This window comes from Podarcis muralis, chromosome 11 (genome assembly GCF_964188315.1).
Source record: "Podarcis muralis chromosome 11, rPodMur119.hap1.1, whole genome shotgun sequence".
Taxonomy (NCBI): Eukaryota; Metazoa; Chordata; class Lepidosauria; order Squamata; family Lacertidae; genus Podarcis; species Podarcis muralis.
In genome coordinates, this window is record NC_135665.1 from 38,966,530 (window position 1) to 38,993,079 (window position 26,550).

At 44.4% G+C, this 26,550-nt stretch overlaps 3 protein-coding genes and 1 non-coding gene across 5 annotated transcripts in view; 1 reads left to right on the top strand and 3 right to left on the bottom strand.

The window, feature by feature from the left end:
* Positions 1-4,764, bottom strand: part of LHFPL2 (LHFPL tetraspan subfamily member 2) — a 106,183-nt gene extending 101,419 nt beyond the window's left edge. For both annotated transcript variants that reach the window (XM_028749142.2, XM_077936313.1), the window contains exon 1: positions 4,261-4,764. The gene's annotated coding sequence lies outside the window, so the exon portion shown is untranslated. The remainder of the gene's footprint in view (positions 1-4,260) is intronic.
* Positions 1-26,550, bottom strand: part of DMGDH (dimethylglycine dehydrogenase) — a 249,919-nt gene that overhangs the window by 110,409 nt on the left and 112,960 nt on the right. The window lies entirely within an intron of this gene.
* On the top strand, positions 7,640-7,719 carry TRNAK-UUU (transfer RNA lysine (anticodon UUU)). The gene has a single exon. It is a non-coding gene; the product is annotated as a tRNA-Lys (tRNA).
* ARSB (arylsulfatase B) overlaps positions 19,442-26,550 on the bottom strand; it is a 73,111-nt gene continuing 66,002 nt past the window's right edge. The window contains exons 7-8 of the mRNA XM_028748964.2: positions 22,391-22,516; positions 19,442-21,485 (exon numbers count right to left, since the gene is read on the bottom strand). Of these exons, the coding sequence (XP_028604797.2) occupies positions 21,220-21,485; positions 22,391-22,516 (392 nt within the window). The 3' untranslated portion in view covers positions 19,442-21,219. The remainder of the gene's footprint in view (positions 21,486-22,390; positions 22,517-26,550) is intronic.

Consider the following 26,550-nt stretch of genomic DNA (forward strand, 5'->3'; position numbering starts at 1 on the left):
TCTTGAAGCATTTTTGTGCCTAGTGAAAATTGTGACATAACACCTTGAAGGCAGGCAAGGGTGAAATATGCAGGGGAAACGAATGCCCTAATTGTGACTTGGGTCATTGCATTAAGTTGGTTCATAATCCTCATGGATGTGTGTATGTCACAGTTCCTTACTAGCAGGGCTTTTTTTCAGCCAGAACTTACCCAAACGCAGTTCCAGCACCTCTCAGGTGGGCGCCATTACCATTATATGAGAACAAGGGAGACGTTCGTGGTGGTTTCCAGCATCTCTTTTTCTAGACTGAGGTCCCATCCAAGGCTGGCCCAAGGCATTTTGTTGCCTGAAGCAAATGGTCAGAAGTCACCACCTTCCAGTCCCATCTATCCCTGTTACCTACAAGTTTGAGGCCCCACCACCATCAATATTACTCCTAAGAAAATGGAAGAAAATGAAAATGATTATCCCTACTTTAACTCATGCCACTATAAAAACATGAATGAAAAGAGTGCAGGCAAATGCCTATTGAAATCTCAGAAGCCAGAGAGGGTGACTTCAGGGGCGGAAGAAGGGGGTGCGGTGGGTGCCGACCACCCCGGGTGTCACCACTGAGGGGGGCGACAAAATGCCGGGCGTCACTCAATACGGGGCCTGCAGCGCACCTGAGCCACTCATCTCTCCTGGGAGAGACACGGTGGTTTGGGTGTGCACAGGCTCTGCGCTGTCCAAACAGTCCACCCGCTGCCTCCCCTCCAGCTGTAGGGCGGCTGAGTGGGAGGAGGCAGGCAGACTCCGGAGGCCCCACGGTGCACCCCGCTCTCACCCCTATGGGCGGCTCCTCCGCCGGTGGGTGACTTAAACAGTAGTTGTGAATATCACTTTAGAGTGCTACATTGACCACCCACATTGAGCAAAATCAAAACAAATTGTGCAAAATTGCAAATGCTGGAGAATTATGCAAAATAAGAAAAATGTGTACATTTCCCCAATGTTTATTATTTAAAAGTACACATTAGGTAGGTAGGTAGGTAGATGAATACTTTGGCATCAGTGCACAACATTTTAAATCTGTGAAGTATACACAATTCTTTCAGCTATGCCTTACTGTGCAAACTCACAAGGTGCTAGCAGAAGAGTAGCTCAAAGCTTGTGTGCCTTGTAAGGATCAGGTGCTTTTTCATGCAAATTGAAAAGAGGAACTGCGCAGGTAGAAAGAGCAGCCAAGAATGCTACCACTTCCCATAGTCTGGTACAAACCACAGAATTCCATTCCAAAATAAAAATAAGGCAAAAAGCAGGATGGCTTGTCTGTTGGCCCTTTTTTTAATCACAGGAGCACATAGCCACAAGGGAACCAGAACAGAACCTGTGTTTTCATTATAGCAAAGGGAATTCCATCAGACTTTTAACATCTCTGCAAAACAAGTTACACCTACCAAATCCCCTCTTGTGGACATATACTATACTGGAGTTCTGTCCTCCTTTACATGTATTCAACCTGTGGAACTCTTCAATCCAGAAGACAGCTTCAACGTTTGTAAAAGGGGATTTCCCCACTAGTGTGTGCATGTAAATGAGAGGTAGCAAACATGGTGCCCTCCAGATGTTGATGGACTACAACCAGGGTCAGCCAAAGACATTCTGACCCCTGAGGTGGACTGCAAAATGGTGTCAAGGAAGAAGGGATGAGGAAAGATCTATGTCAGGAACAAGGGGATGGGGGAGAGTGCTTGTACAGGGAACTGTTGCCCTGGTAGATCCTGCCAACTGAGGCAGTTGCCTCACCTTGACTCATGGGTGGGCCGGCCCTGACTACAATGCTAATCAGCCACAGCCAACATGGTCAGGGGTAATGGGAGCTGTAGTCTAGCAACATCTGGAGAACACTACAGTGGCTACCCCTGATGCAGATGTGCAAACATACATAATAGTAGTGTTTACAGTCCATTCTGCACACACATACAAAGATATGGAGTAAATTTGCTTACTCCTCCTCCTGACCCAATCAGCGAGTAACACAAACATTAGTTGAAAAGCGTCTTGAGAAGTTGCCAACTCCCTGGCAACTTTCCTAAGTAGGTATAAGAGCTATGACATTAGATCAATGTTGATGTTTGTAAGAGAACACATTAATGCCAATGTTTTACTTGATATTAGTCCAATTTCCTCCACTGGGGATTAGAATGTATGCTATGTCAAACAGCTCTTCCTAAAATTTCTCTGTGCAACAATGTTATTTATTCTACCCTTTTCCTTCCCAACACTACTAGCCTGTTAAAAAAGTCCACAAAACAAAAACAGCCACAGTATTAATAAGCAATAAAAAGTTACTAATAAGCGTTGTCCATCACTACATTTCTTGAAGTGATTAGATTTCATGTTTGTTTATTTGTTTTTAACTGCACATAACAACAGACCACTGTACAACTTTAATAAAATCCCCAATAAACCATGTCTACTCCATTCAATGCATGTTGCTTTGGTACACAAAAGCTGAATGCAGAGCCAATGAACAGGTGAAGGACTGCATCCTTCCCATGGCATTGGATTGCAATCAAACCCACACTTAAGCCTGCAACCCAATGCACTTACTCCCAAGTAAGAGTGCATTGCATTGCTTACTTAGTGTGCATTAGACTGCATTCTTCATACGGCATTGGCTTGCAGTTCAGTCTTAATTTGACAGGACTTACTTTTGAGTAAGCATGAACTGACTCAGAATTTAAAAAAACCCACAAAACTGCAGAAGATGGAACAGATAAAAGTATTGCTAGTTTTGCAGTTCTCTGATTTGTCTTGTGTACTACACTGCTTTCCTAAAACCAGGTTTCTAAGCCAACACTCTTCCTGAAATAATTACACATTTTATTATGCTTCTATGCAAATAGTTACTGCACTTTCCTTACACTAGTAAAAACTATACCACAAAACAGGAGACTGATGGGAAGCAACTAATCCAAATGTTAATAATGTAATTCAAGAAGCTCCATTCCTTTATGCAAGCAAGCTAAATTAGTGGAACCACCATCTGACCTGTGTTTGTTTTGCACGTCGCCATCATAACAGTTCCCATAAAAATGCAACAGGAACAAGAAAAGCAGTTTGGAAAAGCACAGCTCCTTGTAAAAATCCCCCCTCCCATTATGATGTATGCAGGCAAGAGAGAGCCGAAAAGAATGCAAGAGTTCTCTCGCACACACATAGGGTGATCAGTATTGCAGAAAGCGCTTCACTCCCAACAAGGGGTGCATGTGAGAAAAGCTAACGGCTCCCTCCCAGCGACCCAACCATTAAGGGTCTCTGGAACGAACAATGCATTCACTCCGGCTTTCATTTTCCACATTGGAAAGCCACAGCGGGCGGCAGAGCAATAAAACGACTGGCAGATTTATCTGCCTGCTTGGTCGGCTGCGGAGACAGATGGGAGGGAAAAGGGCTTCGGCGGCAGCAGCAACAAACCCGGAGTGTTCCAGCGCAGTCAGGGCGCAGTCTCGAGGTCTGCTCCAGGCTCCGCAGCTCAGCTACAAGGCCGTAGATGTAGCATCTGCAAAGTTTTGTGCTTTCTGGGTTCTTCTTCCCCAGGAGTGATATTACCAGCTCCAGAGCTAGAGGCTAAAGTGGATTTGGCGCTGTGTGTGTTTAGACGCGCACGTTCCCCTCGTGGTAGGACAGAAACCCTTTTGATCGCCCGCTGCCAAACCTGTTTGTGGGATCCCAGCTTTTCTCTGCAGCTGTTTCCAGGACGCTCCTCCAGCAGATCCTCGCTGCCTTTTTTTTCTCCCACACCCACACGGCCAGTCACCGAAATAACCCGGAAGGCTGCTGGGATTTGGAACGAAGAAGCTGGAAGTTTCAAGACTGCCAGCCGAAGCGTACTTACTTTAAAGCAAAACCCACCGAAATCACTGGAATGGGCTCCCCCAGTTTTGTTTCGCAAAAGAGCAGAGGGTCGTTCTCGCCTGAGCCACTGGCCAGCAAGGCGCGCGCGAACACGCCAAGGCACACACTTTTCCACACTCAGTTTTCAGGCACGTAGGAAGAATGGAGCTCCCTCCCCCACAATGGCGAGACACGGTGGTCGTGACCCCCCCCCCCCGGCCCCTTAATTTTCCTCACATCCAAAGTTGATAAGCACATGGAGGGAAGTTTGCTCCGCAAAAGCCGCCACCATTCCCAGCGCCTCCGTGGCCGGCCAGCCTCTCTCCCTCTCTCTCTCCCCGCGCAAATCCAATGAATGGAAAGGAAATCCCCTCACGGTCTTCCCCTCGGACTTACCCGACGTCCAAGGGTGCAACTTCGCCGCAGCCGCCTCGCGGGTTTCCCCCGGCTGGTAAATCCCCGGTGCCCGGCAGGAAGCGGCCGTGAGCGCGCTCGCGCTTGGCGTCTCCGCCACCTCAGCCTCTCTCCGGCCACCTCAGCGCGGGCGTCCCCTTCCCTCCCTCCCCAGGCCTCAGCGCGGCCAGTCCAGGAGGAGCGGAGGGACCTCGCCTGCTCGGCAGCTTCCCGCGGGAGGGAAGAAGGAGCGGTGTGGAGCGAGGCTGCCTCCTCGCTCGGTCCTGCCCTGGACCAGCCCACTCGACACGGCCGTCCCCCCTTCCTCTTCTCTCTCCTCCCAAAGCCGATGGATTAAAAGGGGGGACGAGGCCGGCGGCGGAGGAGGAAGGGAGAGTGTTGGAGACAGATTGGGGCGTCCTGAGGAGAAGCCGCCAGCGATTGCAAGACGAGGACTGTCCCTCACCAAAGGGGAAAGGAGGGCGGTCTGGGAGGGAAGGGCGGGATGCGGGGCCCAAGTCAACGTACGAGGAGGGGGGTATCGGGGTCGAGGGACAAAAAGGAGGAGCGCACGGGGAACAAGTGTCAAGGTAGTTTTCCTCTGTTGGATGGGAATATTATATTCATGTACACACATTCACACACTTTGGCGCACGGCAAGAGAGCCGGCAAGAATTGCGAAGCTCGAAGAAGACCCGAGGGGATAGAGGTGGGGGCGCCCCATGACTTCTTGTCGTGGGGTCAGGGAGCGAGGTTCCTGAGGTAAAATGTGAGGCTTCGTGAGGGGGGGGGGGAAGTAGGCGCAAGTTTGAAGTCTGAGGGGTGATACGCGCAGCTTCCCTTCTCCCCGAGACATGGAAGTGTTCCTTTCATCTGTTTGTCACGACGTTGTAAAAAAGGAAAACGAGGATGGAAAACCTTTCAAGGGAAAAATATACACATGCCTTCTGTCTGTACAGATGTGTGTGTGTGTGTGGTGTACAGAAAGAGGCAAAAACGATAGGAGTGCGTGAGGTAATGGGGAAGGTATCTTTCTGAGGGAGATTTCGTCAGGTGGTGTAAAAAGATCAGGGGGGCAGGATGAGGGCAGATGTAAGGCATCGCGGTCCCTGCGGGAATACACGTGTGAAATGCCTTCCCACGTGAAAGCGGAACAGCCGCGCCAGGCTCCTGACTCGGAGCGGCGAAGCGCAGCGTTTGGTCAGCAGCGAGGCTGCCCCGCGCTGCGAGCCAAGGCAGAGCGTCCCAAGAGGCGGGGGACGAGGTCAGCGGCTGTGTGTGTTGATAGGAGGGAGGCCCCACGGCTCCCAGCAGCGGGCGGGGCGGAGTGAGCGTGGCAGACACAATAAAGGGTTCATGCATGGAGCAAGGCTGGGGCGGGCGGGAGGAAGAAAGGCCCGCGTGCCGCGGGGGATACGGAACTCCCCGTCTCTGCTGCTCATTACGAGGGAGGGACGGAGAGGGGACAGCAAGGCCGACGAAGCAAACGGTCGCGGCGAAGCTGGCCTCGGGGGAAACCCAGCACTGGGCAGAAGAGGCTTCTGCGGGAGGCGAGGGAGTTCCCGCCAAGCCCAGCTACTTTTTGGCGCGCGCGCGCTCTCTCGCTCGCTCTCCCTCCCTGCTTGATGTGTGTGAGTGAGTGATAGAGACGTTAATGGTACTACTAGCTTGGTGCCTCCCTGCCGAAGACGCTGCCAAAAGCACCAAACGGAAACCGAGTGCAGTGCTGAGCAGCAGTCGTGTCCCTGGGATAGAAAGGGAATTATTGGACACCCTCCTCGCCTGTCTCAGAGGGAAAGGAAAACAGCAAGCAAAGCATGAGACTGCGCCTCAGAGGAAGAGGAAAAATATAACAGAGCACTGTGTTCAGTGTGTGTGTATGTATATATACATTGTGCGCTATGATCCTGTTGGTGGTTTGCTGTTGTGCCCTGATAAGTCTCAGTATTTATGGGTTATTAAAAAAAAAAAAAGACACCTGTTGAGCGAATAAATTGAAACTTGGCATACATAAGCCACCCAATGAGGCCTACAAATGTGGCAGAACTGGGCCTATATTTTATTTATGTAAGAATTTACATACTGCTTGATTGTAAAACACACAAACACAAAATTCTAAGCCATTTACAACTATTCTAAGTGGTTTAAAACAATAAGCATTGCCTGTAACAGTGCTGGAAATGGACACATTTACTTTTTTCAGTTTTGAAAAGGAGTATCATATATTTCTTTCCAATTTTGGTGAAAACTGATGTACAGTGGTACCTCAGGTTACAGACGCTTCAGGTTACAGACGCTTCAGGTTACAGACTCCACTAACCCAGAAATAGTACCTCAGGTTAAGAACTTTACCTCAGGATGAGAACAGAAATCATGCTGTGGCGGTGCGGTGGCAGCGGGAGGCCCCATTAGCTAAAGTGGTACCTCAGGTTAAGAAGAGTTTCAGGTTAAGAACGGACCTCCAGAAAGAATTAAGTTCTTAACCCGAGTTACCGCTGTTGTTTATTTGGACTTATTTAGAAACCAAATCTTTCATTGGTTTGGTGAAGTTTTGAGTGGCCATTCAAAAGTCATTAAGGTTTCCCTGTCCCTGTAAAATCTATGGCTGCAACTATTAGCAAAATAAGGCAGTGCATGCACAGTTTAATTTTTGAACTGAGAATTTTGCCAGCACACCAGTGTTTACAGAGGGAGCCGCCAAGCGGATGCTCTGTGCAATGTCTGTTCATTTAGTTATGGGATATAACAGTGTGGTGCAGTTTCTAGTTAAGGGGTCACCAATTTTGGGGAGCCTCACAATATCTTTCTTTGGGGCTCTGGATTACCTGAGAAACTACTGAGAGATGAGGATGGGGTGGTGGAGCTGTCCTCCCAACAGAGGCATTGCAGCCGCTTACCTAGAAGGTGTTGGGGTGGGGCAGATTGGTTCAGTGTTCAGTGTAAAACAAGTATGGGTGCAATCCTATCATGAAGTTTCATAGGCTGTCACTGCAGTGGCAGAGAGGAACCAATATTCATGGAATTACAGTAGTACCTCGGGTTACAGACGCTTCAGGTTACAGACGCTTCAGGTTACAGACTCCGCTAACCCAGAAATAGTACCTTGGGTTAAGAACTTTGCTACAGGATGAGAACAGAAATTGCGTGGCAGTGGGAGGCCCCATTAGCTAAAGTGGTGCTTCAGGTTAAGAACAGTTTCAGGTTAAGAATGGACCTCCGGAATGAATTGAAGTTCTTAACCCGAGGTACCACTGTAAATGTCGGCAGGTGAATCCTTCCCTCTCACAGTGCTTGTATGTTTCCACCGGAGGAAGAATAGGACACAGTGGAAGTTCTACCAGCATCAGTTGTGTACCCCCTTGTCCCCACTGATAGATTTGCAGCCATAGGATTGGATAGCTCAGTTGGTAGAGCATGAGACTTTTAATCTTGGGGTTGTGGGTTCAAGCCCCACATTGGGCAAAAGAGTCTTGCATTGCAGGGGGTTAGACCAGGGGTCTGCAACCTTTAAGACAAAAAGAGCCACTTGGACCCGTTTCCGAAGGGAAAAAAAACTGGGAGCCGCAAAACCATTGCGACATTTAAAACAAATGTAACACTGCATATATTGTTTCTTACCTTAATGTCCGATCTGACAGCGGGCGGGAAGGTGACGTCGGGACGGTGCGTGACTAACGTACGCACCGCCCCCATGCGACGTCACAGCCAGTACAGCGCCCGCCACAGTGGGGAGTGTCGGGGCGCACAATGCGCCTCCTCCCCTCGCTAGTATCCGCCCCGGAGCCGCGGCAAAGGTGTAAAAGAGCCACATGCGGCTCCGGAGCCGCGGGTTGCAGACCCCTGGGTTAGACTAAATTTACCCTCATGGTCCCTTCCAACTCTACAATCCTATGATTCTACGGTTGCTCGATCCATGCATTTTATTATGCTGCTTCAAAATAATTGTGCACTGTGTTATTCATCACAACTGGACCAATAAGAGTTAAAAGAAACCCTTGGAAATGAGGTTAGTGTAAACAACCAGATAATATATCATGCTGAACATTTTACTGCGACTAGCTTTGGTTTTTCTGTTGTAGACATTGATGCTGCAATGGGATACACCGTAACACTGCCAAATGCTTCCCAGTATTATTAAATTTAACTTCACCACTCATCTACAGAGAATTATTAAGTTTCAAATAGAAACTAATTATTCTGGTCTGTCTCAGGGCCGATTCTGACATAATGTCTTTCCCCCCACCCACCCCCAACAGCTGAATATAGCAGAATACTCTCAGAGGAACATATGTGAAGGGGGTGAATACTATGTCAGATTGAAAAATCCACATGTATTTTGTTGAAAAAGATCTGCGAGCAGGAAATTAAATTCCTAACCGCTCTAGCAGTATTATGCAAAATAATAAAACAGCAAGGAGTTTGTAAATACCCCATAGTAATAACTTAAGTGTCCACAATATATCTGCTGATTTCATGCCATAATCCAAACAAGTGTGTTCAACTATTTTGTGCTGTTGCCTTGTTCTTCTCTATAAGAATTAGAACAACTGCGTTCAAACAAATGCATTGGAAGGGTCAGCACACGACTAGATTGAGGCCTTTCTTTCCTCCTTTCCCTCTTTTCCACTAGCATTTGGTTGTTCTCATACTGTATAAGGGTTTAGCACTTACGGCGATAGCATTCGTGTCAGTACCTCCTATGACATCCTCGTGAAAGACGTCAGCAAATATTGCCTCAAAAATCTACAATGCATGAGAAACTACATTTTTTCCACTCACTGGCACAGGTGTAGCCTCTCTTACATTGAACAGCTGCTCAAACAGGCCCACATTTCATTGGAAAGCTGGAATTGGAAATTTATGCTCTCTTCCATTCTGCACAGATAACTGCAAAGGCTCTTTTCTGTGGTAGCCAGTGTAGGTGCCTTTTTCTGCATTGCCGAGTGGACTGATGCAGGGGCAAGTCAGTCAGCACCATCTGGGCGGCTTCCAACAAAATATTAAAAACAATACAGCATCAGACATTAAAAACTTCCCTAAACAGTTGTCTTTTAAAAGTAAAATAGTTGTTTATCGCCTTGACATCTGCTGGGAGGGCGTTCCACAGGGCAGGCGCCACTACCGAGAAGGCCCTCTGCCTGGTTCCCTGTAACTTGGCTTCTCGCAGTGAGGGAACTGCCAGAAGGCCCTTGGCGCTGGACCTCAGTGTCCGGGCTGGATGATGGGGGTGGAGATGCTCCTTCAGGTATACAGGACCGAGGCCATTTAGGGCTTTAAAGGTCAGCACCAACACTTTGAATTGTGCTCGGAAATGTACTTTTATCTCTTTCTATGCATTTAGATGTGGCAGCCAATTCCTGATATGCAGCCACATAGCAGCTGTTTTGTGGCTGGTGCCCATGACAGTTTCTAAAAGTTTCAAGAGTGCCCGTTGGCCCCAGAAGCTTGTGCTATAGCATCTAAGCTATTAATTTCAACTGGAGGCCAAGGAGGCATCTCCATATGACCCCAACCTATAAATGCTTCCTGCAAATAACACATTTTTTCTGTCTACAGATTGAACAAATCATAGCAATTTAGTTGATAATTGGCACAAATTGTCTTTTCTCTATAGCTACATGTTTCAGGCGCATGGAAGTGACTTCCATGTGCATAGAAATTATGTTTTGTATTTGATGTTGATGTTAACCTGCTGGTACCTAGATAAAAATTGTCTACAAAATAATGTTTTTACATGCATCTTGTTCTAGAATGCACTTATAGTTAAATAACACATGACAGCCTGCCTAGATAGTTCCCACTTTTTATTTCTTTAATAAAAACAAGCCCCTGGATGGGTAATTGGACCATGCACCATGACTCTCAGCTAAAGACCTGACACATCATGTACATGTGCATTTCCCCAACACCTGTAGAAAAGGACATGCAGTAGCAACATTTTTTGGTTATATCTATATTGAACTATTGTTACATGCTCTAGGTGGGTCTGTCTTTAAAGACTGAAAACTACAGCTGCTTCAGAATGCTGCTGCCAGGTTGTTGACAGGGATCCATTGTTCAAAGCATGTGATTCTGCAGCTATTTAATCTGCAGTGACTCCGGGTATGTTTATGAGTTTGATTCAAAGTGGTTGCTGTCACCATTGTGGTTTGTTTCCGGGGTATTTGAAGGACTACCTGTTCGCACTTGATTCTGCCAGCCGGTTAAAGTTCGAGGAAGATCTGCTCTGTATTTTCACCACTATCTAAATTGTGATTAGTGAATACACATGTTTTATGTTGTGGCTTTGATGATGTCAGTCACATCCAGATAATTTAGTGAAGATGATTAAAGAACAGAACTTTAAAGCTTTCCAGAGCCATTTGAGAAATAAACTTGCATTCAACAATTAGAGAGAAGAAAGAGATTCAGAAACCAGGAGAGAGAGAGAAATGTATATAGTATGAAATTGCCATAAAAATGCAAGGTAGCAATAGGTAATACATCAAATAATGTAAATGTATTTACTTAAGAATAATAAATTACAGAACTATTTAAGGTTAACCAGTTCACCTTTTTAAAAAGAACAAAAGTACTTTTTCTGAAGAAAAATACAGAATTTCTGAAGTTATTTTGAAGACTCAGAGAACTTATTGTAAAATGCTAGAATGAATTAAGGCACCTATAAATGAATGCTAGAGGTGTTTTTGGAGTTTATCTGGGGGAGGGAGAAAGAAAGTTGAGTCAAGTTCAAGGAAAAAACTCCAGCTGTAATGACCTGCTACTTTCTATGTTGCACCTTAATGCAATAAATTGTAGCTTAGAATAAGGCTGCATACACACGAGAATTTATTATAGACTCAATGAAGATTGTGTATGGACTACCTAGAAAAAACATGTACTCAATCTAGATCCATTGTATATTTTTTGCCCCTGAAAAGTGCTTCTTGAGAAACTGGTTTCATTCCAAGAATAAAAGCGCATTGTGGATTGATTCTGCTTTACCTCACAGTGTGTTCATTTGGAAAGAGAGATCTAAGTAGTCCCAGCAGTGTGTCCACATCTGCCCAATGACATTGCGGGTGGGCATATACCAATAATTGTCCACCCGGGGCATGTGCAGGGAGCAAAAATGTGCAGATAACCTAATTAAGGGGAGGGTTTTCAAATATGTATCAAGTAACTACACCCATCCTTGTGGACAGCAGGATCTATAATCCATCTAGATTTAAAGCAGGATGTTGAAGACAAGCACAAGTGATTCTGGAGTGAGAAAAACAACATTTTTGTGCTATTAACAGGTTTGTGTGTACACAGCCTGAACACTCTAAGGCGGAATCTGTTACTGACTTTGCCAGCCATTTAGGATGCAAAAGGCTGACACTTCCACACAGCTGCTTTGAGCTGTTTATACACTGTGAAAATGGGCTCTGTAACAACTGCTAGTGTGCAACCTCTGGCCTTCAAACAACAGACTTTTATCCACATAGATGGGCAATGATGTAATTTGAGACAATTCACAAAACCCTAAGCTACTCTGTGGGACAATGGGAGCTTTTCATTCCTGTTCTTCATTTAGCGTGTATGAGCCATTCTGGTCAATTTGCAGTTGTGGACTATGTCAATCTTTATTTCTACCAAGCAGTATTCCAAAGGCTTGTTAAACTGATTTTTACCCTAGACAAGTATAAACTTGTTTTTTTGGAAATATGTCCTATTGATATAAATGGAACACACTCCTCCTAAACAGTTCACCATAATAGTCATCAACTCAGTCCTAAATATATATATATAAACTGGTCAAATCCCACAAGAGATATTTTCATGCAGAATGAAGACTCTTCATGCACAGCTGATCAGAATGGAGACACATATCCACATTGCAGTGTTCAGTTGGGGGCCCAATTAATTGCATGGATGGTGCTTTTAACATGCAGTGAAGATACAGCTATAAAGCAAGAGAAAAGTTTTCCTGACATATATCTGCGTATCTCTCAGTGTGTGCAACTAGACCACCAGCTAAAGTGGACAGTGGTTAGATATTATAAGTGTGTGTGAAGTATGCGTCATGTCACCTTTTAACTGCTTTGGCAAATTGCTGCCTGCCAGGACTGGCCCACCCATTAGGCAAGGTGAGGTGAGGCAGCTGCCTCAGGCAACAGGATCCATAGCAGCAAAAGATCCAGCCTCTAAGGAATGCATTACCTGCTGGTGCCGCTGCTGCTGCTGCTGCAGAAACGATGACTGTGGCTCGCTCCGGGGAGGCCAGATCTGCCCTACTGCCACCTCTGCAACCTAAAACAGACAGTCCGCCTTGTGCTCTGGCTCCTCCTCTCAAGCTTGCAAACCATTTCCCCCCTGTTCGCTTACAACAGGCAAACTCTAATCCAAAACCAAAACTATTAGTCTTCTGTCTTACTAACTATCCCCCATTTGCAGCTGCCAAAGTCTTTGCTTTGCTGGTGGCCAATCTCGACAGGTCATGACTTTGTCTATATTTCTTAATGGCTTATCTCTAAGTGATTCCCTGGTCAGGAAAAAAAGTTTAGCCTGTGTTTCTACACCGCTAAATCAAACACCTGGCACCTTCTCTTAATACTCCAAGTATTGGTTAAACCCTAACATTTACTAAACCTAGGAAGCATGGGTGTCTTGCACCTACAAACTCTGGCACCCAAACCTATAACAATACGTAAGCCAGAGGTTGGGAGCCTCAGGTGCAAGAGCTGAATGTGACTCTGCAGGCCCCCCATCTGACCCTTGGAACTCTTTCCCAGCCATACATATCATACCCTAAGTGTTTTTGTCTGGCTGGAATGTGTCCTTGAACTCTGAGCATGATTACTGCTTGCCAGCCCCTTCTGCCCCTTGCCAGAGGACAGAAGAGTGTGTGCAGAAATTAGCCTACAGTACAGATGTAAAATTAACACTTGTTGCTTTTACCATTGGCATGTGGCTGTCAGTTGCTCAGAAGGGAATGTGACATTGGGACTGAAAGACATTCCCCACCTCTGACCTAAGTAGTCATTAAAGGCCTCCAAATTCAGAGTTCTATTAACAGTGTAAAATGGACCCTTTGTTTCCTGCAGTACCCTGTGGGCTTCTGAATGACCACCTTGTGATTATGAATCAGTTGAGCAGTTTTGGAGTCTTTCACCAGAAAGAGACAGGTGGCACATGCTCATTTTAATGAATGGTACCAAAAAACTTCCTCTAATGTTTACTATCTGTATCTAAACTTTTGTGCAGAATTAATAATTCAAAGTTGTTTTTCTCCCACGCACATTTGAGCATCGTCTCCTTTGTCATTACAACATCCTCAAGCAATGAAGCAATCAAGATCTCAGCAATGCTGAATTATGTATGACCGATTGATTCGCGGGCTGCAGTAAGCAGCTGTAACGCAAATAATGTCTGGTGTCAAAACAGTTAAAGTGATGCTATTGATCTGAGTGGGATACTGGACATTCCTGCAGTTCTGATAGATTCCTCCAATGGGTTGCCACTTGCTTAGGGGGAAGTGGAGGCTAGATATGGACATAGTGCATTGATCAGAAAACATTTGTAACACATTGATTAAGAAAGAACACTATAGGAAATAAATGGTGCTTGGGGGAAATTAGTTTGTGCCCTACAGCTTCATATGAATTCCAGAGAGGATGTTTGGGAGGTAACTCTGGCCCCATGGCTTAATTGGGGCTGTAACTGTTCTTTTGCATACAGAGAAACTGAATATTTAGGAAACAGTAAATGACCGAGAGCAAGAAAACAAATGAATATTCAAAGAAACTGCCAAAGGTTGAACTATCTACGATGAAAAATGTTATCCAAAGCAGTGGGTGATTTATAGTTATGGTCTTACATTCATTTAAGAACAAAGAAAAGAGATTGCACCCATTGTGGGGTGGAATGCAACAGGCAAATTAAGTGTATCTTTACAAAGGGGGAAATACTTAATCAGAGCTACAATTCCCTTAACAAACTACAGTCCCCAGGAATCTTTGGAGAGGGGATGTGCTTTAAAAGTATAACGTGTACCTTGTCAAAAACTGTATCAATTCTAAACACACCATTTGTATAGGAGCTGTGGCTGCAAGTGCAGTTGGAGTCAAGTCGATGGAAGAATCCAGTAATCACATGCTGAGAATAATGGATTAAATGATGCCTTACAAGATTGTTTTGAAGGCAGCCAAGACTGAAGTGGGATGGGGAGAGATGGAGGTCAAATGTAATTTCTCATTCAGGTCTGAAGTTGTGAGGGTTAAAGACAGGCTCCCAAGGGGATAGTTTGAGCCAGTTCATTTGCTGGTGGGAGTTGTTTTTAACATGGATTGTATTGAAATGTGTTTCAAAGTCAATAATAAATAAGATTAAAGTATCAGTGAAAATAAATGAAAGAAAGCTATCATCTATTTAATTAACCAGTTGACTCCCAAATAGAGAAAAATGTGTTCCATCTGCATTTTGAAGGGGACCAATCTGATCCACCAGTGCAAGCATTATATGCAGGTCACCCACTCGCTGGATCATCGTCTTCCAGAGCAACTACTCTATTCCGAACTTAAAAATTGAAAGCGTAATGCTGGTGGTCAACAAAAGAGGGTTAAAGACTGTCTCAAGGCAAAGCTTTAATAAATGTAGTATAAACACTGACAACTGGGAAACACTGGCCTGTGAGCGCTCTAGTTGGAGAACAGCCTTTACCAAAGGTGTTGTGGGCTTTGAAGACACTTGAACTCAGGACGCAAGGACGTGCTAAGAGGAAGGCACACTTGGCAAATCCACACTGTGATCAACTCCCATCCGGAAACCAATGTCCCCACTGTGGAAGGACGTGTGGATCCAGAATTGGCCTCCACAGTGACTTACGGACTCATTGTTAAAACCGTGCTTATGGAAGACAATCTTACTCAGTTACGAGTGATCGCTAAAGAAGAAAGAAGTATATGCAGGTCAACTATGGAACAGATTGCAAGCTTCCATGTGTGTGTTTCATAAAGGAAATGTATTGAAAGGCATAGAAAATGTGTATTTTAGGGAAATATTATGTACAAAATGTGTACTTCAAGGGAATGTTTATACAACTTAATTGTGGGGGTTCTATGCATTTTTTAGGAATTAGTTTTTATTGGGGGTTTTGTGTTACAAAGCAAACAGATAAACAGGGAATGGTACATCTATTTTGGGGGCGGGGTTCTATGCTTATAAAAAACTGCAAAATTGGGATAAAAGAGTTGTTGTTGTTGCTGCTGCTGCTGCTGCTGTTAGAATTTATATACCTCCCTATACCTGCAGGAGAACATTTGAAACTGACAAGGAATGGAACCATATGGACCGAGTAATCAATTTCTACACACAAAATATCCACCCTGTCAAAGGGGGGAAAAAATCACAACTAAGTAATATAAATGCAAGAGGAATCAGAACGTAGTGAACTTGTAAATATTTGCAGTGCAATCCTATGCATATTTACACAAAAATAAGTGCAGCAAGTTTCATAGGGTTTACTCACAAGTGAGTGTACACAGGATTTAAAAGTTTAGTTGAAAAACCAAGCCTAGGGGAATAGGATGAATTATGTGTATTATACCAAATTAAGTGTGCAGTTTTGTACCTAGAAGAATACAGTGGTACCTCGGTTTAAGAACAGTCCTGTTTACAAACGATTCAATTTACGAACTCAGCAAAAGCGGGAGGCCTCATTAGGGAAAGTGCACCTCGGTTTAAGAACGGTTTCAGTTTAAGAACGGACTTCTGGAACGGATTGGGTTTGTAAACCGAGGTACCACTGTATACTTGTTAGTTGGCAAGGACTTAACAATGTCAAATCAAAGGAAGCCATTGTGGGAAAAGATAGAAAGGCAGCAGGGGAGCCCAGGAGCTGCAGCCCCCCACATCTATCTTATTATGGGGTGGGTGGGTTAGGAGACGAGCATGGCTGGCTGCCATGATGGCCTCTTTATGGCTCAGCTGGAACAGGCAAAGCCTGGGCCAGAAGCAAAACACCAGGGTGAAGACTTTTGTAGCCCCTCAGTGTCCCATCACTAAGTAGGCTGAGAGCCAAGGGATGTCGGTTGGTTTGAAACACCACAAGCAGTGTGTCAAGGGTGGAGGAAGCAGAGTAAGGAGAGTGAGAGTAAGGGAGCTTGTTTGAGGAGAGAGAACTGGGACAAAAGATATGGGGGAACATGTGCAAGTGGAACAGAGATAACTAGATTAGAAGCCTCTCACCACAAGAGACAGGGGGAGAGTGGAAGGACAGTAAATAACTGACTGCTGCTATGTAAGATAGGCCTTGGTGGCAGGCCAGAGGGGTGTGTGTGTCTTGTAAAGAAACCTACCAATCTACGATGTCTGCTGATAAACTGGGTCTTGAACTCCTTCAAGAAATAAGCACTCACCAGTTGAACACTGAAGAAAGGGAATCTGCTGACATTCTGAAGGCTTTCCTTACTAAATTTTGAAGTGTTTCTTTTTTTAAAAAAAAAAGATCTATGTGACGTTCTTAGTCCTCCTAACCCCCTAAAGTGCTGTATAAATAAAAGAATCATAGTCATCTAGTACTAACCCATTCTGTTTATATGTTCAGTTTGACTGGCAGAGCTTTAAGTTTACCATAGAATATTATCTGTTTTAAAAAAGACATAAAGTCCTTGTAGTTATGCTGATTCTCAGAGCTGTTTGCTAAATCTGAAGACATAAAATAAAACAATGTATGCCAAAGATGAAATATGTGCCCAGCTCCAACATGTCGATTTAGTGTATTGTGCAGCAGACTGTAGTATAGCTCATAACTTTATAAAGAGCCCTCAGATATTTTAAGAATGAAAGGCACTATGCAGTCAAACCTATATTTTCTTCATTGCCTTGGATGCCAGCGTTTGTCCATAGTAAGCTGTGGCTTTGCTAGTATAGCTTGTTGTGGTTTCTGAAGAGTATGTTCTGTACATCTAAATCTAGAATTTCTCTTTGACTGTACTTATTTTAACTATAGCTCTTCAGACAAAACACAGCAGCTTTCTTTATCACAGAGCCCAGGCAGAACGAAGGGTAACTAGCAGCTGGGAAGGTTATCTTTTTTATGATTGCAGCAGATGTTCAGCCTGTGTGAGTGTCTGGAGGCAGTTGGAGGATGGATTGGGGCTAACAGATTGAGGCTGAATCTTGACAAGACAGAAGTACTGTTTTGGGGGGACAGGAGGCAGGTGGGTGTGGAGGACTCCATGGTCCTGAATGGGGCAACTGTGCAGGTAACTGTGACCCTGAAGGACCAAGTGTGCAGCCTGGGAGTCATTTTGGACTCACAGCTGTCCATGGAGGCGCAGGTCAATTCTGTGTCTGGGGCAACTGTCTACCAGCTCCATCTGGTATGCAGGCTGAGACCCTACCTGCCCACGGACAGTCTCACCAGAGTGGTGCATGCTCTGGTTATCTCTCTATGTGGGGCTACCTTTGAAGGTGACCCGAAAACTACAACTAATCCAGAATGTGGCAGCTAGACTGCTGAGACCACATAACACTGGCCTCAAAAGACCTACATTGGCTCCTAGTATGTTTCCAAGCATAATTCAAAGTGTTGGTGCTGACCTTTAAAGCCCTAAATGGCCTCGGTCCAGTATACCTGAAGGAGCGTCTCAACCCCCATCACTCAACCCAGAGGTCCAGCGCTGAGGGCCTTCTGGCAGGTCCCTCACTGCGAGAAGCCAAGTTACAGGGAACCAGGCAGAGGGCCTTCTCGGTAGTGGCACCCACCCTGTGGAACGCCCTCCCACCAGATGTCAAAGAGAACAATAACTACCAGGCTTTTAGAAGACATCTGAAGACAGCCCTGTTTAGGGAAGCTTTTAATGTTTGGACTAATGTATTTTAATATTTTGTTGGAAGCTGCCCAGAGTGGCTGGGGAAACCCAGCCAGATGGGCAGGGTATAAATAATAAATTATAATTATAATTATAATTATAATTATAATTATAATTATTATAATTATTACACAAGCAAGAGGTTTAGTATCAGCCCTTCCAATGTTCCCAAACATAATTCCTGCCCTGAAGCAGAAATTCATCTATGGGGTGACCAATATAATTAGCAAACCTGGTGCATCTGTAATACACATAGGTCAAGATTTGTGATCACACAAGAGTAAATTCCAGTGGAACCTACCTGCTGAGTAAGCATGCATGGGATTGCAGCCTTAGTGATGAAGGATGAGAGAAGATGAAGCCCAGTACCTCCATGTGATCTCACAATTTATTTATAGCTTGGAAAACCTAATGCAATAAACCTTTTACTTAACGTACAGTATAGGTTGTGTTTAGATATGCGATACACAATTTAATAGAACTGAAATCCTGTGTATGCTTATGTGTTTAGCATCATCAATTTGGCACTTACCTAAACAAAACACCTCTTCTTCAAATTCGTTTCTTATGAATCCAGTGCTTAGCTCTTCCAGGGTGACTGCTTACACATTGCCAAAATAAAATAAAAGAAGACACAAGTTTGCATATAATTTGCACCCTTAAAATTACTACAATTTTAACAGATTATTTTTTTGTAACCAGAGCAGGTGACCTGCAGCCTGCTGTCCAAATGCAAACTGTTGATGAGCAACTTCAAGGCCCTTGCCTTGAAGGGGGCTTTTTATGGTTCTTTTAACTTTAAACTTTTATCTTTAAACTTTAAACTGGACTTGGATCATGCAGCTCGTCCAATAGAGGATTGTCCTTGGTAAAGTTGAACAATTTGTCAACCTAAACAGTATACGTTGAAGCAAAAATGACATCTAGCCCCCCACCCACCCCTTTACACCCATTTTCTGAACAATATATTTGGTGCGAGGGAATAACGTAGAAAATGGCCACCACAGCACTTCCCATCCTGGCCAGAGTTGAGTAGTGGATCCTAGGAGGTGGTAGCTTCTCCGCCATGGAATCTCCTCAGCCCATTCTCCCCCTCACCTTACCTTGCTCTGGTAATGTCAGAGCAAGCACTGTAAATTGGGCCCAGGAAAAAAAAGTCAGACAAATATAATTTATTTGTGGTCCACTGGTCGCAAATGAAAAGTTTCAGAATGTAAAATGCATGAGATCTTCAAGAGAGGGGCAAAACCCAGAAAGCAAGAAGATTGTCTAAAGGAAATTACAATATTTAGACTTGCTCAAACTTATTAGAGCCCTCTAATAAAACGACCAACTGAGACTCTGACCATCATCCTGTGATGGCATCTGACCATCCCTTTATTTAAAAAGAACACGTGACACAGATTAAGATACTCCCAAAACATTTCCCCCTACTTTTTCCACCTCGTGCAGAATTCTATAAACCGCTATTACGTTCTCACCCACTTTGTGGAGTTCTCACCGAAACTCTTCACAGTCCCTTTTTGGTTTTACTACCCTCAACAAAACAGTGTCATCAGCAAACTTGGCTGCCTCTCTGCTCACACCTACCTCCACATAATTTACAGACATATTAAAAACACTGGTATCATCACAGATCTTTGAGGAACCCCACTTCCATTGTGAGAATTGTCCATTTATTATTGCTCCCAGTTTTCTGTTATTTGGTTACTGAGCCATAAGAGAACCTTTCTTCTCATTCCATAACTACTAAGTTTAATCAGGAGCCTTTGGTAAGTGGACTTTGTGTAAAAAAAAAAAAAAAAGTCCAAAGAGTTCTGAGTAAATATGTATACAGGGCAGTAGCAGATGGAATGGTGGGGTGGAGGCAGCTACCTCACCTCCTGGCAGGTGAGCCGCTGATGCTTACTGGGAGGTTCACAGTGGTGGCAAGGTTGGTGCAGTGCGAAGAAGAAGAAGAAGAAGAAGAAGAAGAAGAAGAAGAAGAAGAAGAAGAGGAGGAGTTTGGATTTGATATCCCGCTTTATCACTACACGAAGGAGTCTCAAAGCGGCTAACATTCTCCTTTCCCTTCCTCACCCACAACAAACACTCTGTGAGGTGAGTGGGGCTAAGAGACTTCAGAGAAGTGTGACTAGCCCAAGGTCACCCAGCAGCTGCATGTGGAGGAGCGGAGACGCGAACCCGGTTCACCAGATTACGAGTCTACTGCTCTTAACCACTACACCACACTGGCTCTCAAAGGTGCCAGCAGAGTCAATCTGGTGCTCCCGCCAGTGTCATATGCACTGTGCCACCCTCCACAATATCTTGCCCTTCTCCCTCCTGCTGGGAGGTCAGGTATACATCTCCACGCCACCATCCTGTCCACCACTGTGGACACAGTATTCATATTGATCTCAATATTCATATTGTGGAAATAAGACATTTTGGGTGTAGAGCTGACATGTTTGGCTATCGCTAGGACCTTGGTGTGTAGCTGCTAAGAGGTTCTGTTCATGGAGATTCTAGGATGCTCCTGTTAGAGTGACTCGCGAGGTAAAGGTGTGGAGAGAGAAAAGGAACTCTACAATTGGCTTCTTTCTCCTTTTCTTTACAACTCTGTCAGCCTCCGATAAAAGCTGGCTCCCGGCAAGTATGAAATCAAGCCTTTGACTTCAGATGCGAAAGAATTTAGAAGGCCCTGCCCCCCCCCCCCGCCATGACTCAGAGCTTTCCAACTGAAATAATGTTTCCCAGCTGGCCAGGAACTTTGGGAAGGCGGCATCATTTTACCCTCTGCTTCAGAGACATGTCATGGACGGCAAAAAACCCACCAACATCCAAATGGCAGATTTATGATTCTATAGAACTTCAAGCACAACCGATGGTGAAACTGGATCCTTCAAACAGATTTTGAGTAAGAACTGGATCCAATGGACTGAAGTGAAAGCTGAAGAGGTAAAATAAACGAGTCAGAAGTGTCTGTGTCCCTGGGTCTATGGGCTGATTCCCATGGAACATTTTTGTATACTTTGCCGTGGTGTATACAAGGATGCACACATTTTTATGTACACAAATATAATGTGGGAATCAGCTCTATGACTACCCTGGATATACCTTTCTCGGGCTGCTGAGCAGTTTCCTACATCCAAGGCCCCCAGGCTTTCTTCGTTCCTGGGTCACAATGAGGGTCATTTTCTGGGTAGAACACGGGAACAGAGTTATTGTTATAGTGCTGGAGACGCAAAAGGAGCTTTTTCACAATGTCAGGATATTTTTCTGACAAGTCACTTCGTTCCTCGGGATCATTAACAATATCATAGAGCCAAAGTTTCTTTCTTGGAGGGTCTGAAGACAGAGCCTCTGACTCATCAAATAAAGATGGCGGTGGAAACCAGTGGGAGCAACCTACAAATAGGAACAGAGCAGATTAGAGGTTAGTTGGGACAGCATTAGCCTCTTAATTTGTTTCCAGCTTCTTCACAGATCTGACTTGTTCAATTTTAGAGAAGTGGAATTGAACTTGGGACGCGGAATTTGTTTTTTCCCTATGGAGATTTGCCAGCTGACCAACAGAATACCCAGAAGATGAATTAAATGTTAGTAGGAAGAAGAGTTCCTAATATAAACTGTATGAAGCTCAGTCTGCAGCAGAGCTATTTGGCTGAGGTTTGTTGCTCTTTTCTTGGTTTTGACACCACCGCCCTCAACTCCTTTCCCTTACTGCACCTTTTGCACCTTTACATATTTTTTTATAACAAACATTCAACGATCAGTGGGTGAACTTTGAGCAACAAGACACACACAAGCGGACAAACAGTGCCATCCTAGAAACAAGGTAAGAGATTAATCTGCAAGAACACTGACTGACATATAGGAAATTATAGTACCAGCTGGATGCCTCAACTGGAAAGCTGGGATGCCTGCCATTGAGTGAGCTTTCCAGCAGGTGTGCCTCTTGCTGCTTCAAGTGACAAATCTGAATACAATGCTTCATACTATGTCAAAACAGATAGTGCATGTGGGAATGTTAGCACACTTTAAATAAATAAGTTACTTTTTCAGGCAGAACAGCCTAAACTGGTCATCTTTCCCACCTCTGTAAGCTGCCCAGGAGGAAATGTCTATTGATGGGTGGCCACACACATTTAACCAACCAACCAACCAACCCACCAACCAACCAACCAGTTCTTTCTTACACCTCTGGAGCATCAATTGCTACCAAAACCAGTATTCACAAATTTAATACAGCAAATACCAGGAAGTGCCATTATCTGGAACATGCGAAAGGGAGGAATCCCATAAAAAGTTACCTGGATTGCCGGTTAGTAGTTTCCATTTTCCATGTCGAATTGCAGCATGTATGGAGGTATTGAAAATTGAATCTTCCCAGGAAGAATAATTACTCTGTGATGAAGTTCTGTTGCTGATACCTGCACCTAAGATCAAATAGGACACGAGTATTATATCCATTGTGAAATTATATTGTTTGTGTGTAGGTAAAAAGGTAAAGGACCCCTGGAAGGTTAAGTCCCGTCAAAGGCGACTATAGGGTTGTGCCTAGGACTTGCCGATCAGAAGGTCGGCGGTTCGAATCCCCGCAACGGGGTGAGCTCCCGTTGCTTGGTCCCTGCTCCTGCCAACCTAGCAGTTCAAAAGCACGTCAAAGTGCAAGTAGATAAATAGGTACCGCTCCAGCGGGAAGGTAAACGGCGTTTCCATGTGTTGCTCTGGTTTGCCAGAAGCGGCTTAGTCATGCTGGCCACATGACCTGGAAGCTGTACGCCGGCTCCCTCGGCCAGTAAAGCGAGATGAGCGCTGCAACCCCAGAGTCGGCCACGACTGGACCTAATGGTCAGGGGTCCCTTTACCTTTACCTTATTATATCCATTGTGAAATTACCGCATTTTTCGCTCCATAAGACGCACCAGACCACAAGACGCACCTAGTTTTTGGAGCAGGAAAACAAGAAAAAAAATCTGAATCTCAGAAGCCAGAATAGCAAGAGGGATCGCTGCGCAGTGAAAGCAGCAATCCCTCTTGCTATTCTGGCTTCTGTGATAGCTGCGCAGCCTGAATTCGCTCCATAAGACGCACACACATTTCCCCTTACTTTTTAGGAGGGAAAAAGTGAGTCTTATAGAGCAAAAAATACGGTATATTGTTTGTGTGCGGAATAGGTAAAAAGGTAAAGGACCCCTGGAAGGTTAAATCCAGTCAAAAGCGACTATAGGGTTGTGGCGCTCATCTCGCTTTCAGGCCAAGGCAGCTGGCGTTTGTCCACAGACAGCTTTCTGGGTCATGTGGCCAATATGATTAAACCACTTCTGGCACAATGGAGGACCATTACAAGTGCCAGAGTGCACTGAAACTTATTATGCATTTTAAAGAAATACTTATAATTATAAACGCACTTATGGTGAAGACAGAGGAATCATTTGCTAGAGTTGTGGAGATAGCATGGCAGTGTAACAATAACATTCCATACAAATATAGCCTTCTTTCCTCATGGTCAACACCTGAAAATAACAGTTCTGCAAGTTTGCAGATAGTAGGTGTAGCTGGGGGGGGGCAGACTGGGTGCCACACTGTGGGGGGTGGAACTTACCATGGGCCTGCAGTGCTCCTGAGTCACGCGTCTCTCCTGGGAGTGGCTCAGTGGCTTGGGAGCCTGCAGGCTCCGTGCTGCCCCAAACGGCAATGTGGGGCTTGCGTCCACCCGCTGCCACCCTACAGCTGAGGGGGAGGTGGTGGGCGGACTCCATGGAGGCTCTGCTCAGTGTGCCCTGCCCTGGCTTGCCCCACCCCTGGGCAAAGGGCACGTGTCTCCTTTGGCACCCAAGCAGCTAGCTATGCTGCTTCTAAAGATACCACCAGTGCTTTTTTCTTTTAATAAAAATGTTTAGGAGTACTCTCATTTTGACTCAAGAAAACCACCATTTTATAGTTCAAATCAGGAAAAATAAATACAGTAAATGGGCAAAAGTACAAAGATTCACAAAATGTTTAGGGGTATGCGTACCCCTGCGTACTACCACCTCCCCCTTCCCGGAAAAAAGCACTGGATACCACCAAGACACTTCCCTCACAATGCCCAAATCAGTTTTTAAAACCTGCCAGGTTTTTAAAAATAAAGCACAGGCGAAACAAATATGAATGTATGTGAGGTGCTTAAATATAACATAAAAAGGTGAGCAGTATCCCCGAAGCATAAGGTGTTTCTGAGAAGAGTGATGGCTGATTGAGCATTTGACTTGACAGACAATGGATCTGTCATGCAATCATGTAATTTTAAAGTATTGCATCTGTGTTGATTATTTAAAGGCTATTTGTATATATTTACATGTTTAGACTTTGATTTCTTCTTTTACAGTGTTATTGTGTGAAGGCAAAATTTTGAGTGCTTCCAATATGATAAAAAGATCAGTTCTAAATTAAAATTACGTTACAGAAAGCAATCTGTCTGTGTATGGTACATGCATAAGTGAAGGGCGTGTGGATAGATGACAGCAGCAGAGAAGGCCCCCTCTTTAGGATGGAGTAGGAGGATTCAGAAAAGCCTTGTCTGTGTAGGCAGACTCATCTTTGCCTTTATTCCAGCAGAACAGAAAGCATGCCTGATTGCCAGCGATGTGTGAGGCCTGAGAACACAGTGCAGCCTTTAATTTGGCCCTGCCAATAATGTAAATATTATAATGAACATGTGTTCCCAAGCCTCCAGCCTAATGAGATGGATGCAACCTGGGCTAGCCACAGTCCTAAGAATCTGCTAGAAAAAGGCACACACCAGCCACAGCTTACACACTGCTGAGTAACCATATTCTTTCCATATTCTTTGAGCACATAGAGTTTGCTACTGTTTTTAATTTTTATTACTATAATTGTTTTATCATTATGTTATTATTATTTCAGGAATGTTTCTGTCCTCTCTTTCCAGTTCACAAACTGAACCACTCAAAGTGTCTTATGAAACAATAGTAAAAATAGTAAAAATAATAATAATGCCTACACACTATTACAATAAAAGATGCAGATAAAAAGCACCACAAATCAGTCAACCTATAAAAATGAAGTAAACCACCAGAAAACAAATATCCAGCTTCTGGGACAAAGACCAGCCTAAATAAAAATGTTATATACCATCAAACAGAGAGGAAGTATGGGTCTCCCATGATATGATGCTTCAGAGAGTGGGAGAAAAATGCTCTCCCATGTCCCTACCTTCTATACCTTAGGTGTAGGGTGAAGAAGAAGAAGAAGAAAAAGAAGAAGAGGAGGAGGAGGAGGAGGAGGAGGAGTTTGGATTTGATATCCCGCCTTTCACTCCCTTTAAGGAGTCTCAAAGTGGCTAACATTCTCCTTTCCCTTCCTCCCCCACAACAAACACTCTGTGAGGTGAGTGGGGCTGAGAGACTTCAGAGAAGTGTGACTGGCCCAAGGTCACCCAGCAGCTGCATGTGGAGGAGCGGAGACGCGAACCCGGTTTCCCAGATTATGAGACTACCGCTCTTAACCACTACACCACACTGGCTCTTAATAACCTTAATAACCTTTGAGTCCAGGTAGCATAATCTAGGAGGAAATAGTCCTTCAGGTATTCTGGTCCTAAGCTGTAGCTCACCAAAAACACCTCCACACAGATTCTCTCAGTAAACCATACAACAGCAGTGCATTATAGGTCATTGTTATTATCATCCTATACCGCAGTTGGAGGACTGACAAAGAGAGAGGGTTGTTTGCCTGAGGCTAGCACAGGGTGAGTTGAGGTTTCCTCTTTCTGTCTGACAATAGGGAATTCATCCACACCTTTAATGATATGTGCAGCGTTTTATTAGGTGGTGAGTGAAGTCATTTATGAAGGCAAGCTCCTTTTTAAGAAGCACTGATGATGAAACATTTCCATGAGATTTGATATGCTCTTTTAGAACAGCCACTTTCCCACACTGTTTATAAGTGTAAAATAAAGTCAGTCCAGCCAACTCTAAACTTCCAGGGGTTAAATTATGCTGGTTTATGTTTTTCCTTGATCTCTGTAAATTTAATTACACTTTTAACAGTTTTCTTGCTCTACTTTCAACATGGAACAAGAATGAAAGGAAAAGTCTGCCAGACACACACTGAATTAGAAAATCGTTGAGGTAAAGGACTGCACGTGGTATTTATTATCTAGGCTGGAAAATTCAAATCTTTCATCATTTTGTGTGTACATTCCATATGACTCATTCCAAATTGATCCAAACTTTTGATTTTCAATTTATAAAAGCAAACATCACGGGCAATATATTGCAACGATAATTTATATGTAAAAGGTTTCAGAACAGACAGTATCTGTTTTGTGTGGAAGTATAAGGCAGAGAGAGAAATACATATAAACCAGAGTTTCAGCCTATTTATCTAAACAACTGAATTAAAAATCCTAATGCTTTCAGCCTAACTTTTCACCCCAAAGTGTTAAGTAAAGGTAACTACAGGC